The sequence below is a fragment of the Procambarus clarkii genome, chromosome 55 (assembly GCF_040958095.1).
Source record: "Procambarus clarkii isolate CNS0578487 chromosome 55, FALCON_Pclarkii_2.0, whole genome shotgun sequence".
Lineage (NCBI taxonomy): Eukaryota > Metazoa > Arthropoda > Malacostraca > Decapoda > Cambaridae > Procambarus > Procambarus clarkii.
In genome coordinates, this window is record NC_091204.1 from 25659888 (window position 1) to 25674903 (window position 15016).

Consider the following 15016-nt stretch of genomic DNA (forward strand, 5'->3'; position numbering starts at 1 on the left):
ACTCTGTTGTTTTTCCTGATCGCACTTATATGTGTCGCTTGCCTCCGGAGACTAGCATCTTTACAGCGGAACTTTATGCTATTCTCTATGCTCTTCGTCTCCTGCTTTCTCGTTGTCAGTCTTCCTTTGTGGTTGTTGTTGACTCTCGTAGTGCCCTCATGGCTCTCGGGTGCTTTAATCCAGTTCATCCAGTAGTTGTCGAGATCCAGCATTGGCTGTTTCTCGTTCACAGTAAATTTAAGTCGGTTGAGTTTTGTTGGGTTCCCAGCCATATTGGCGTGTCTTTAAATGAGCGTGCGGATGCTGCCGCTAAGGAAGCTGTCCGCTCTTGTCCCATCTCTCGTAAAGGCATTCCGTATTCCGACTTTTACCCGGTTATCCATTCCTCAGTCCTTACCCGTTGGCAGGCTTCTTGGTTGTCTGTTACTGGTAACAAGCTACGTACTCTTAAATGTTGTGTTTCCTCGTGGCCGTCCTCCTTCCACCGTAACCGGCGGTGGGAAACAGCTCTGGCGAGGTTGCGTATTGGCCATACTCGCTTAACCCATGGTCACTTGATGGAGCGCCGCCCTGCTCCTTATTGTCCTAGTTGCATTGTCCCTCTTACGGTCGTGCATGTCCTTCTTGAATGTCCTGACTTCCAGGACGAGCGTGTGTCTTGCTTTCCGACCGCCCCTCGCGGTCGCCTGTCCCTCGATAGAATTCTTGGTGACTCGGATACTTTTGATATCGTTCGCCTTATGCGTTTTTGTTCTCGTATTGGCATCCTTGGTGATATTTAGCGCCCTCTGATTATTTTGCGTATTTGATGGTGCTACATAGCCTTCCCGGTTTGGTGCCTTCTTTTGATAATTACTTACTTACTCAGTGCTGCGTCGTTGGAACCTATTCAGTAGAAGATTGAGTGACAAGATAGTCAGTTAGTGGAACCCGAAAGTTTTACAATTGTCTGATTAAGGACCTGCCCGAAATGCTGTGTGTGTTAGTGGCTTTACAAGAATGTAAAAACATCAATGCTATGTACTCTCATAAACCCATTGCACCTTCTTGTATATATATAAATAAATAAACTCCTGTGTATATAAATAAAATTAAAAAGTCATTTTCGGGAAAGATCAGTAACCAAAGAAAATGTACGGAGCAAGATGGCGGGGAAGCGAGCGAGTGACGTCATCACAACAAAAGCAAGCTGCTACACGAGGTGTAGACGACTACCCGTGAGATAACACTGCCGCTCCTCAACTGATAGCAATGTCGCCACTTAATCACCAACAACAAGATAACAACTCTGATAAGAACTGCAGCTACCATCATGAAGAAGATAACACTGATGCTCCTCACTGTCTTAGAGACGGTCTCCTGTGACCACAATACCCGCCAAATTGTCCCTCCCACAGTACTCTCAGGACACTTATGGCAGTGTGTGTGGTGAGGCCACACCACTGAAGACATTGAGGATATACCACGAGGGAGAGACAAAACTGTTGAAGGAAGGAGTCACTGGCTCCACCTGACCACCTTGTTCCTCGCACTCTCATCATCCTTCGTAAGTACTGGAGTACTTTCTGCTCCACCATTGTCTTACACCCCAACATACAATTGTTGGGGTGTGGAAATAGACCTATACAATTGTTGAGGGTGTGGACATGGGCCTAAGGAATTGTTGGGGTGAATTATATATTCAGGTTTGGATATAGGCCTATTGAATTGTTCGGTTGGGGACTGGCCTAGAGAATTGTTGGTGTGGACGTGGGCATATGAAATTGTTAGGGTGAATTATATGCCTATGGCATTGTTGGGGTGTGAACATTAGCCTATATAATCTATATAAATGGAAATGTTCATTTGTTAAAAATCGCTAATCTCCGAAAGTTCTTCACTGATTGCTTTGAAATTTTCACACAATGTTCAGTTTGCATACGAGCAGGGTATTTATATACATACTATATTGATATCACGCCTTTGACGGATTTTTTTTTTTTAAACTTTTTTTCATGTGAGAAATCTTCTAAACCTCTTTACCGATTGCTTTGAAATTTTGATACAACGTGGCATTTGAATAGGCAGGTGTTTTTATATACCTACTATATACATGTCTCACCTGTGACAGGAAAGAACATGCTTATTTTGAAGAACAGTGACATCTGTTGGATGTAGGAGCAATACATGCTGTAATTTCCCAAAGTTCTTCACAAATTGCTTTGAAATTCTGATACAACGTCCCATTCGAATATGCGCATGTTTTTATATACCGTTTATATAGATACCACACCTGTGACAGGTAAAATCATTCCTTTTTTTTTTTTGTAAGAAACAGCGCCATCTGTTGCACGTAAGAGCAGCACATGCTACACTAAACATGTTACAATTCCATTTCAATGTTTCCAATTGCAGTGACAAATTGAATTTTCATGGATTTCGATTTTAATTTTGATTTAATTATTTTGTGTGACATTGCATTGGAATTGAGCTGTGTTGTTTCCCATACCATTCATTTCGTGAGTGTAAGTATAGATGCCACACCTGTGACAGGTAAAAACATTTTTTTTAAACAGCGCCATCTATTGAATGTAAGAGCAATCGAAGCTATACTAAATATGTTTCAAATTCGATGTTTCCGATTTCATTGATAAATTGAATTTTCATAGATTTCGATTTATTTTAATTTTGACTTAATTATTCTGTGTGACATTGCTTTGAAATTAAGCTGTGTTGTTTACCATAACGTTAATTTCATGAGAATAGTTTATTTTTTTTTTATTTTTCATTGTTTTTCTTTTCATTTGTTAACTGTTTTTCTTAAATTTCAGTGAAGGAAACATCAGACCATTTGATGTTCCAAATTTTCTGATGGGAACATCAGATCATTTGAGAATGCATCGGACGAGGGAAGAGGGAATGGTAGGGAGGACAAGGGTACAGTGGAATGGGGAATTGATAGGAGGAGGACGGGGACGCTGGAGTGGGGAATGGTGGGGAGGACAAAGGGACCGGGGAGGGAGGAGTGGTGGGGAGGACTAGGGGATCGGGGAGTTGGGAAGACGAGGGGACAGGGGGAAGGGGAGGGAATGGTGGGGAGGCCCGGGTAAACGGGGAAAGGTTACTGTGGCTCAGCAACGCACATGTGTTGCTGAGCCACAGCAACGCGTGGCCGGGTACAGCTAGTGTGTGTGTGTGTATATATATATATATATATATATATATATATATGTCGTACCTAGTAGCCAGAACGCACTTCTCGGCCTACTATGCAAGGCCCGATTTGCCTAATAAGCCAAGTTTTCATGAATTAGTTGTTTTTCGACTACCTAACCTAACCTATAAAGATAGGTTAGGTTAGGTAGGGTTGGTTAGGTTCGGTCATATATCTACGTTAATTTTAACTCCAATAAAAAAAAATGACATCATACATAATGAAATAGGTAGCTTTATCATTCATAAGAAAAAAATTAGAGAAAGTATGTTAATTCAGGAAAACTTGGCTTATTAGGCAAATCGGGCCTTGCATAGTAGGCCGAGAAGTGCGTTCTGGCTACTAGGTACGACATTATATATATATATATATATATATATATATATATATATATATATATATATATATATATATATATATATGCAATGTAATAACAGCAAAACACTTATTTTCCTATGAATACGGGTATAATAATTGTATCACTAATATGCAGACACACAATATGTTGTAGTATACAAATGGTCCACACACACAATATGTTGTAGTATACAAATGGTCCACACACACACATGGTCTTATTTATATGTATTAATTTACACACTGTTGTTGTCAGCTTGCTGGTAATAATAACATTGTGCTGAGAATTAGTAATGTGTGTAGTATCTTGTGACTCCTTTTGTTTCGTCTCCTGGCCCAGTCTGCTGCTGGCACAGTCTGCTGCTGGCACAGTCTGCTGCTGGCACAGTCTGCTGCTGGCACAGTTTGCTGCTGGCACAGTCTGCTGCTGACACAGTCTGCTGCTGACACAGTCTGCTGCTGGCACAGTCTGCTGCTGGCACAGTCTGCTGGTACACTATGCTGGCAGTCTGCTGGTACACTATGCTGGCACAGTCTGCTGGTACACTATGCTGGCACAGTCTGCTGGTACACTATGCTGGCACAGTCTGCTGGTACACTATGCTGGCACAGTCTGCTGGTACAGTCTGCTGGGACACTCTGCTGCTGGCACATTCTGCTAGTACATTATGCTGGTACAATCTGCTGGTACATTAAGCTGGCACAGTCTGCTGGCACCGTCTGCTGACACAGTCTGCTGCCACAGTCTGCTGACACAGTGTACTGACACAGTCTGCTGGCATAGTCTGCTGTCACAGTTTGCTGGCACAGTCTGCTGGCAAAGTCTGTTGGTACAGTTTGCTGACACAGTCTACTGGTACAGTTTGCTGGTAAAGTTTGCTGGCAGAGTCTGCTGGCACAGTCTGCTGGCGCAGTCTGATGCTGGTACAGTCTACTGGCACAGTCTGCTGGTACAGTATGCTGGTAAAGTCTTCTAGTACAGTCTGCTGGTACAGTCTGCTGTCACAGTCTGCTGGTACATTTTGCTGGCACAGTGTGCTGGCACAGTCTACTGGTACAGTCTGCTGGCACTGTTTACTGGCAAAGTCTGCTGGCACAGTCTGCTGGTAAAGTCTGCTAGTACACTCTGCTGGCATAGTATACTGGCACTGTCTGCTGGTACAATCTGCTGGCACAGTCTGCTGGCACCGTCTGCTGTTGGCACAGTCTGCTGGTACATTATGCTGGCACAGTCTGCTGGTACAATCTGCTGGCACAGTCTGCTGGTACATTATGCTGGCACAGTCTGCTGGCACTGTCTGCTGTTGGCACAGTCTGCTGGTACATTATGCTGGCACAGTCTGCTGGCACTGTCTGCTGGTACAATCTGCTGGCACAGTCTGCTGGCACAGTCTGCTGGTACAGTCTACTGGCACAGTCTGCTGGCACCGTCTGCTGCTGGCACAGTTTGCTGCTGGCACAGTCTGCTGACAGAGTCTGCTCTCACAGTCTACTGCTGGCACAGTTGGCTGGCACCGTCTGCTGCTGGCACAGACTACTGGCACAGTCTGCTGACAGAGTCTGCTCTCACAGTCTACTGCTGGCACAGTTGGCTGGCACAGTCTCCTGGTACATTATGCTGGCACAGTCTGCTGGCACAGTCTGCTGGTACATTATGCTGGCACAGTCTGCTGCTTGCACAGTCTGCTGGTACATTATGCTGGCACAGTCTGCTTGCACAGTCTGCTGGTACATTATGCTGGCACAGTCTGCTGGCACTGTCTGCTGGCACAGTCTGCTGGCACAGTCTGCTGGCACTGTCTGCTGCTTGCACAGTCTGCTGGTACATTATGCTGGCACAGTCTGCTTGCACAGTCTGCTGGTACATTATGCTGGCACAGTCTGCTGGCACGGTCTGCTGCTTGCACAGTCTGCTGGCACAGTCTGCTGGCACTGTCTACTGCTGGCACAGTTGGCTGGCACAGTCCCCTGGTACATTATGCTGGCACAGTCTGCTTGCACAGTCTGCTAGTACATTATGCTGGCACAGTCTGCTGGTACATTATGCTGGCACAGTCTGCTGGCACAGTCTGCTAGTACAGTCTGCTGGCACCGTCTGCTGGCACCGTCTGCTGACACAGTCTGCTGGCAATCTCTGCTGGCACATTATGCTGGCACAGTCTGCTGGCACAATCTGCTGGCAAAGTCTGCTGGCACAGTCTGCTGGCACAGTCTGCTGGCACATTATGCTGGCACAGTCTGCTGGCACAGTCTGCTGGCAGAGTCTGCTGGCACAGTCTGCTGGCACAATCTGCTGGCAAAGTCTGCTAGTACAGTGTGCTGGCACCGTCTGCTGGCACAGTCTGCTGGCACATTATGCTGGCACAGTCTGCTGGCACAGTCTGCTGGTACATTGTGCTGGCACAATCTGCTGGCACATTCTGCTGGCACAATCTGCTGGCAAAGTCTGCTAGTACAATCTGCTGGCAAAGTCTGCTGGCACAGTCTGCTGGCACTGTCTGCTGCTTGCACAGTCTGCTGGCACATTATGCTGGCAAAGTCTGCTGGCACAGTCTGCTGGCAAAGTCTGCTAGTACAGTCTGCTGGCACAGTTTGGTGGCACAGTCTGCCGGTACAGTTTGCTAGCACAGTCTGCTGGAACAGTCTGCTGGTACATTGTGCTGGCACAGTTTGCTGGCACAGTTTGCTGGCACAGTCTGCTGGCACAGTCTGCTGGCACAGTCTGCTGGTACAGTCTGCTGGCACAGTCTGCTGGCACAGTCTGCTGGCACAGTCTGCTGGTACAGTCTGCTGGTACAGTCTGCTGGCACAGCCTGCTGCTGGCACAGTCTGCTGGTACAGTCTGCTGCTGGCACAGCCTGCTGGTACAGTCTGCTGGTACAGTCTGCTGGCACAGTCTGCTGCTGGCACAGTCTGCTGGTACAGTCTGCTGGTACAGTCTGCTGGCACAGCCTGCTGCTGGCACAGCCTGCTGGTACAGTCTGCTGGCACAGCCTGCTGGTACAGTCTGCTGGCACAGCCTGCTGCTGGCACAGTCTGCTGGCACAATCTGCTGGCACTGCCTGCTGGTAGTCTGCTGGCACAGTCTGCTGCTGGCACAGGTAGTGTGTGTGGTAGACTGTCTTTACCACACCCACCACAACAGCTTGGTGGTTCATAATCGTGAAAGCCAATATTCATAGTTGTATAAAAATTGTGTATGCAGTATAATAACACCAAAAATAACAGGTTGTATTTTTCCAAGTAAATAATATAGATGCATATTATTAACATGAATATATATGAGGATTCCGATGTTCTACATATTTTACCATATAAATTACTCAAAACACACACTATTGAATAACTTTAGTGCAAAAAATGAGAAAAACTTATCAGAAATATTGAAAAAATATGTAAAAAACTAGGATCGGGAAGGTTTTGCTTCTTCCCATATTCTTGGAATGTCTGTCGTCTTCCGGTCCCTTCTGGGGCTTGACGGTCCTTCTCCAAGCTTCTCGTTTTTCGGCCCTGTTTCTTTCTTTCGTGTTTGTCTCTTATCTCCGTGCACTGTCCTGCACTGCACAGGGTTGCCAGATTGGGGTCCTTGGAGCCCAGTTGGGCTCTTTGTAGCCCAAATGGGATGCTGTGCTATGTTTCTTCTCGGTCCTTTCCTGCTCTTTTCAACTATGGTTAGCGGCTGCCCTGTGTACTCTCATATGGGATTCGGTTGTTAACAACACTATTTTGTCTATTTTTGTAGTCAATTCGTGGTTTCTTTCTTTAGCTCGCGATTTCTGGCATCCCTGCTGCGCATGCGCCGTGGTTGTTTGTTTTGATACGGGCAGTGTGTACGTGAGCTGATATTTTGTGTCCCTTTTCTCTCCGATGCTTCGGCTCTCGTTCCTCTCCATTCTCCAGTCCGTGCCCCGTAGTTCCTGCGGGTGTTCTGGATTGCTGCTATTGGGAGGACGCTGGGTTTTCCCTGCATATGGGTGTCGGGCTCTTCCTTCGCCTCTACCCCTGTTCTTCTCCTGCATGTGCGGTTTTGCCTTCTTCCACTGGCGGTGCTCCCGGAATTTTCTCGGCTATGTTGTGTCGTGACACGTTCGTGCCTACGTTCTGTAGGTGAGTTCATGCGGTCTGGCTTCTCTTCGGCCAGGTGCTGGTTAGTGATTTTTTGATACGAATATACGAACATCGGAACACAGGTGACTGCAGCAGGCCTAATAGGCCATACGAGGCAGCTCCTATTTATACCCATCCAGTCCCACTCTTGTGCATGTCCAGCCCATGCTTGAGTTCAGATAGGGGGCCCTACTTCCACCACGTTTCGAGGTACAATGGTGGGGGTTATATGTTATGGGGGTAAGTGTTCCTGTCTGGATGTTCTGAGGTGACATTTTGCAGCAGTTTTCATGTTGTGGATGTGTGTTGGGGATTGGGTATGGATTTTTGTTTGGCCCTTCTGTGCTTCTTCCTGGGGCCTTAATTGTTCTTCTGGTTTAATTGTTGCAAGGGAGGTCATGGCCCCGTTTTTCATGGTCTTATCTGGGTCACTCTTTCCTTGCACGTCTTGCAGTGCCTAGCTTAGACCTTCCATATACATTGGATTTTCTGTACGGTACTTACCTAGTTGTACTTCCCTAGTTGTGTTGCAGGAGTTGGGCTCTGGCTTTTTGGTCCCGCTTCTCACCTGTCATTTTCTCATGTGCAGGTTCCTGGGCCTGCTTGACTGTATCATATCTGCGCTTGAAGCTGTGTGTGGTGTCATCCTTTACCACATCGCTTCCTCATGCGTTCTGCTTGTCTACTACTGACACTGCAATACTTCTTTCCCATGTCTCTTTGGCTCGTTTGGGTTATCCTTCCACCAGTGTCCCTTGGTGTGTGTGCCCCTGGGGTCCCGTAGTCGGTCTTTCTCTTCCTTATCGCTTCCTTTGGGAATCGTCGATGTGGGTGATCATATCCTCGTAGCTCATACTCTTTGGTTCGGGTACTGGTCTGTTGGCGTACCTTTGCACCTTTTTTTCCTTTTCGTGTTGTGTTGGGACGTGTCAGACACCTGTGTTGTTGGCGTGGCTTGTTGGGACATGACCAGCGGCTGTGTGTGTTGTTGGTCGTGTCCCTTTCATTCCTGTTTTGCTCCTTGCCTTCTTCGTTCCTCATCTTCCTTCAATGCTCATGTCCCTGGCCGTTGGTGCTGGGGCTTTTTTTCTGATCTTGTGTTTTTCCGTTTTCTCCTTTTATCCTACACATGGTTGTGTTTTGTTTGTGCCTTTTGGCTCTCCTATTGCCTCCTATTTCGGTTCCTGGTTACCTGACTTACCCAGCCTGTTGGCGTTTTCACGTTCTCTCGGTTTCCCTTCTCTAGTTTCGCAAGTCGGAACTGTCGTCTCCGATCTCCTGGCGGGCTCGCGGGAGTTGGGGTGTCTTCTATATGGCGGATGTTCCATCTCCTTTGTCGGCTTGGGTTTCTGGCTTAGCTGGCTCCGTGGTGGCACCCAAGATCTTTCCGCAGCTCCGCATCTTCCTAGGCTCAATTGGCCCATGGCGGGGCCGGTTCGGTTCTGCCTCGAGTCTCTCACCTTCTGTTGGTGGTCGGGTGGCTTCATTGATGGTGTCTCAGCTGCGTGCTTCTTCTTGGCGGTAGTGTGGGGTTTTTGGCGGCCCTTCCTTTGCCTTCTGTTCCTTCTTCGGTAGCTGCATTTGTTGGCGTGGCCTTGTCCTTTTCTTGTGGAAGTTTGGGGGCCGTCATCTTGCCCCATACTGTCGCCTCGTATCGTGAGGCGCTGGCGGAGCCACTTCGGCTTGCTTTCGGTTTTGATGTTACCTCTGTGCCGTTTCGCAAGCTGTCTCATGCATTGTTTCACCTCCGGCCTGCTCCTGCTCTTGCGCAGCCTGAGCCGTCCTGGTCATTGGACAGAGTGCTATTTTTTTTCTTCTCCTCAGTTTGTTGTGGCCCCTTCAGTTCAGGATTGTTCTATAAGACTCCTTACCTGTTGGCAGTGGCCTCTGACTGTCGGGTTGGGTAGCTTCATGCTCTCCTCCAGCGCAGGGGTTTCTGCTCTTTCAGTCTTCATGGTGGTTTTGTTCGTCTGCAGCTGTCTCCTTCTTTTCTGGTGAAGATTGAAACTGCTGCTTTCTGGAGGGGTCCCTGGGTTGTTGATGCTTCATTGGTTGGGCCAGGGGTGCATCATGTTTAGTGTTCGGTGGTGGCTCTTTGCCGTTACTTGCGTGCCTCGGCCTCTGTGTCTGGGGACACGCTTTGGGTTGATCCGGTTTCCCTTTCTTCCCTGTTCGCGGGTGTGGGTCTCCCAGGTCGTCCGCAGAGTTCTTACGACTAGCTAGCCTGCGGTCTATCCCCGTGCCCATGACGTTTGTACATTCACTGTGCTTGCTGCCGTCTTTGGCACCATGTCCTGGGCTGACATTCGGGCACAGGGCTTTTGGCGGTCGTACAGGGTCCTGGCTACTCGTTACCTCGTGCACGTCCCTGGGCCTAGTCAGGCCTGTGTCATTTAGGTCGGCGGTTGCAGCAAGTTGTCTTGACTTCGAGTTGTGGAGTGAGCAACGACCGCCTCCCGGGTAAGTTCCTACGTTCTTCCTCTGTGGGTAGTTAGCTCCGGAAAGCCGAAGGGGGTCCCCCCAGAAAACCAGCGTTGAATGTAATGAAACGCCATTTTCTGGGTGAGACCCGGAGGCTGCCCGGCATCCCTCCCTTCCCCCGGTCGGCGTTTTTTTCGTGTGTTTTGACATCCAGCCTCAAAACTGACTGGTGGATAGCCGGCGTGAGGGGTCTGGGGCTCCCCCCTTCCCCCTCCCCGGGACGGGGGAGCTGTGTAACAGCGGCGCGGCGACGTGTGACGTCATGATCGTTTGTTCGTTTCTTTGTGGGGAGTTCTATCCACTTGTTCGGCTTTTGGTAGTAATAATTTCACTAGAATAGGGGTTTGTTTTGGGATGCTTACCTTTCTAGGTGCCTGACCCGGTCGATGGCAGACATAGAATGCTTCCAACCACACGGGGGTTTCTATAGGCCATTGCTCCCCTTGCCTCTCTGAGGGGGCCAGGTTGGCTCGTGGCGCTAGAGAAGCCACGAGCTACTGGTTCTGTGGCCCCAGTAGGGGCCACAGAACTCCATACACATGACTGATGCCAATGTCTGACATTAGCATGCCAGCCTAGTAAGCTCCGGGGAGCCTCCGGGTATCACCTAGAAAATGGCGTTTCATTACATTTAACGCCGTTTTTATTGGGGGGGGGGGGAACGGATTAATTAAACTTACATTATTTCTTATGGCAAAATTTGTTTTGTTGCCGAATTTTTGGTTGACGCCGAGTCTCTGGGAATGGATTACGATCGTAAGCGCAGATACCACTGTATTTGAATTTTATTCATGTAGTAAACATTATATTCCACAATATGCCATGTTTAATACTATAGAACATTTTATTTAGTGTACAAAGAGACTTTTGGCAAGCAGGTGTTTTTTGTGTATGTTAATTATGTTATGTATGTTATTATGTTACTGTGTATGTAAATTGTCAGATAGTTTGTTCCTCGCCCTGCCCTAGTTACTCTGTATTATTATAATTATATTAATAATTATATTATTATAATAATAATTATAATACGACTTGTTGTAATTAATAATTATTACTCTTCCTTCTGCTGGGTCATGAAGGAAGGGAGCCTCGGGTGAAAGGTGGCTGTGATGAACCCATAGGTGCAGGGCTGGACATCCTCCACCTGGGGCTCAGGGAGCCCAAGCTCTGCTTCAGGAGGCTGGGGTCGTTCTTGCCCCTTGCTGGGCTGGTTCTTCTCCGACCCCGCCGGTCTCCGGGTCTGGAGTCCCTGTGCCCTCTTTTACCAACCTCGAGGTTAACTCCGGAGTTGGAGTCTCTCGTTCTGACAGTTCATGCGGCGGCGCTGGAACCAATCGTATTGGCGTTTGCCTTTCCATTGGAGACTTTCGGCGCCTGCTGCTTGGGTAACAGTTTCTCCAGCATATCAACCTACCCTGGCTTTGTGCCCTGGAGAGGCCACTCCAGACCGACAAGCAGAGCACAACTCAATAGTCTCCTGAGACTGATGGATGCCTACTATTATGTAAATTATGTTCTGTAAATGATGTAAATTATGAATGAATGAATGATGACATAAAATGTTTCAAACATTTTCATTAATCAAAGAGTTGCTACATTCTGTTTTCTAGTTTATTCTTTATATGCTTTTGTCTTTCATATTTGTTTTATTATACATTTAAATAGATGTTTATACACTCATAAATACACATTTACACCAGTAAATTACATTTTTAAATGTTAAATTTGTCGATGTTTAACATTTACAAGATTTGATATATCCAACTTTCTGATATGAAGGAAATGTTTGAAATTATATGGAGAGAGAGAGAATGTATGAGAGTCACTCCAGGAAAATTCAGGCTAACGTATGTTAGCGTATTATTGGTAGGTAAAATGCATTTGAATTTCCAAGTGGTCAGTAAATCACATTACAAGAGTCTTCTATATACTTTATTTGTTAGGTTTATTATATTTAAATTTGTGATTTCAAATATGTAAATTGTGGTGTTTTTCCGTCTACTGTAGAGTTAGCCACATTTTCTCATTACAGAATCATATATATTTTCTCATAAGATATTTAATTATGAATACCTGAATGTCTTATAAGAAATAACTTACACTGGATACCTAACTTGTGATCGCGCTTCCCTCCGTTAATTACACCTCTGCCTCTTGCACACTATTACGTGGGTTCTCAATGGTTAAAATAATCTGGCATTATTATGAGTGTTTTCATATGGAAAGATCAGAAACCTTTCATTCAGTGAGTGTGGCCTGAGTAGGCTTGGCTGATTTATATAAAGTATTTCCAGACAAGAGGTTTAATAATATAAGTGTATGTATGCCTTGTTTTGGACTTGAAATGAAGTATTAGAATAGTTGTAAGCAAGGTTAGTTATTAGTGCTAAATAATATGTAAAAATGACCTGAATATGCTTGATAGAGGTCATATATCCTGGATAATATATTATATATACTGTATGAACTCGATTATCCAGACTATATGGGAAGGACCCCTATCCAGTTAAGCCCGACATCCGTATTAGCCGAGTTTTACCGGGGAAGAAAAAAATTAACATTCACAATCTTTATGTATCACAGCCAACGTGATTTGATTTTCCACACACACTATAATTAGTGTGTGGTGCTGGGTGGGTGGTGAGCTGGGTGGGTAGCTGCCTGGCAGGAAGGTGGGCACGGCAAGTGGGCGGGCAGACAGGTGGGTGAGCGGGTGGGCTGGATGGATGCATGGCAGGCAGATGGGTTTGATGGTGGACAGGTGGGTGGATGAGCAGGTTTGCAGGTGGGTGAACACCCACTCCAGCCTCCCTGCTTGCCCACCCACCCATAGCCTGACTCCCTCCTTCCCTCCATGCCAGACAGGGTCCCTCCTTGCCCTCCTTGCCTTCCTTACCTTCCTTACCCTCCCTACTCCTGCCCACCCTTCTAACTCCTGCCTACCCTCCTTACTCCTGCCCACCCTCCCTACTCCTACCCACCCTCCTTACTCCTGCCCACCCTCCTTACTCCTGCCCACCCTCCTTACTCCTGCCCACCCTCCTTACTCCTGCCCACCCTCCTTACTCCTGCCCACCCTCCTGACTCCTGCCCACCCTCCTGACTCCTGCCCACCCTCCTTACTCCTGCCCACCCTCCTTACTCCTACCAGCTCTTCTTAAACTTGTTCACACTCTCAACTTCCGCTCAAAGTACAATACCTAAAATTTCGTTTTTAATTTTTCTAAACATTTACTATGTTTTGGTGGGAGAAATTTAGTCATAGAAACCTTAAATTTGTTTTATTTTGCCTTAATAGGTAATACTGCTTCCAGTCTCTGCTCAGCTACCCAGGACGATAGCAAACAAAACTTCTGCCCATTAATGATGGTAAGGACAATTTTATTCTTACTGTACTACCAGTGTGTGTGTGTATCATGTTGATGTCATTACCCAGTGATTGTGAGTGTATTAATCATGGTGTTATTAACTAGTTATGTTAAGTGTATTAACCCTCTGAACTGCACATAGCACCTTGACAATTTAACAGCACAAATTGTTTGTATACACTTTTGGTTTAACTGCCTGCACATCGTACATTGTATATATACATGTTAAAGTACCGTGTAAGATTTAAGTGTTAAACACAGGGTTCACGGGGCTACACAGGGTTCACGCGGCTACACAGGGTTCACGGGGCTACACAGGGTTCACGCGGCTACACAGGGTTCACGCGGCTACACAGGGTTCACGCGGCTACACAGGGTTCACGCGGCTACACAGGGTTCACGCGGCTACACAGGGTTCACGTGGCTACACAGGGTTCACGCGGCTACACAGCGTTCACGCGGCTACACAGGGTTCAAGCGGCTACACAGGGTTCACGCGGCTACACAGGGTTCACGCGGCTACACAGGGTTCACGCGGCTACACAGGGTTCACGCGGCTACACAGGGTTCACGCGGCTACACAGGGTTCACGCGGCTACACAGGGTTCACGCGGCTACACAGGGTTCACGCGGCTACACAGGGTTCACGCGGCTACACAGGGTTCACGCGGCTACACAGGGTTCACGCGGCTACACAGGGTTCACGCGGCTACACAGTGTTCACGCGGCTACACAGGGTTCACGGGGCTACACAGGGTTCACGCGGCTACACAAGGGTTCACGCGGCTACACAGGGTTCACGCGGCTACACAGGGTTCACGCGGCTACACAGGGTTCACGCGGCTACACAGGGTTCACGCGGCTACACAGGGTTCACGCGGCTACACAGGGTTCACGCGGCTACACAGGGTTCACGCGGCTACACAGGGTTCACGCGGCTACACAGGGTTCACGCAGCTACACAGGGTTCACGCGACTACAGAGGGTTCACACAGCAACACAGGGTTCACGGGACTACACAGGGTTCACGGGGCTACACAGGGTTCACGCGGCTACACAGGGTTCACACAGCTACACAGGGTTCACACAGCTACACAGGGTTCACACAGCTACACAGGGTTCACGCAGCTACACAGGGTTCACGCAGCTACACAGGGTTCACGGGGCTACACAGGGTTCACGGGGCTGCACAGGGTTCACGGGGCTACACAGGGTTCACGCGGCTACACAGGGTTCACGGGGCTACACAGGGTTCACGCGGCTACACAGGGTTCACGCGGCTACACAGGGTTCACGGGGCTACACAGGGTTCACGGGGCTACACAGGGTTCACGCGGCTACACAGGGTTCACGCAACTACACAGGGTTCACACAGCTACACAGGGTTCACACAACTACACAGGGTTCACACAACTACACAGGGTTCACGGGGCTACACAGGGTTCACACAGCTACACAGGGTTCACGCGGCTACACAGGGTTCACGCGGCTACACAGGGTTCACACAGCT

The 15016-nt window shown here is 47.9% G+C and overlaps 1 protein-coding gene across 1 annotated transcript in view; it reads left to right on the plus strand.

Annotated features, from left to right (window-relative positions):
• The first annotated feature begins 1333 nt into the window (after positions 1–1333).
• The window catches only part of LOC138352914 (peptidyl-prolyl cis-trans isomerase-like), a 40713-nt gene continuing 27030 nt past the window's right edge, over positions 1334–15016 (plus strand). Inside the window, exons 1-2 of the mRNA XM_069305555.1 lie at positions 1334–1546; positions 13437–13507. Of these exons, the coding sequence (XP_069161656.1) occupies positions 13502–13507 (6 nt within the window). The 5' untranslated portion in view covers positions 1334–1546; positions 13437–13501. The remainder of the gene's footprint in view (positions 1547–13436; positions 13508–15016) is intronic.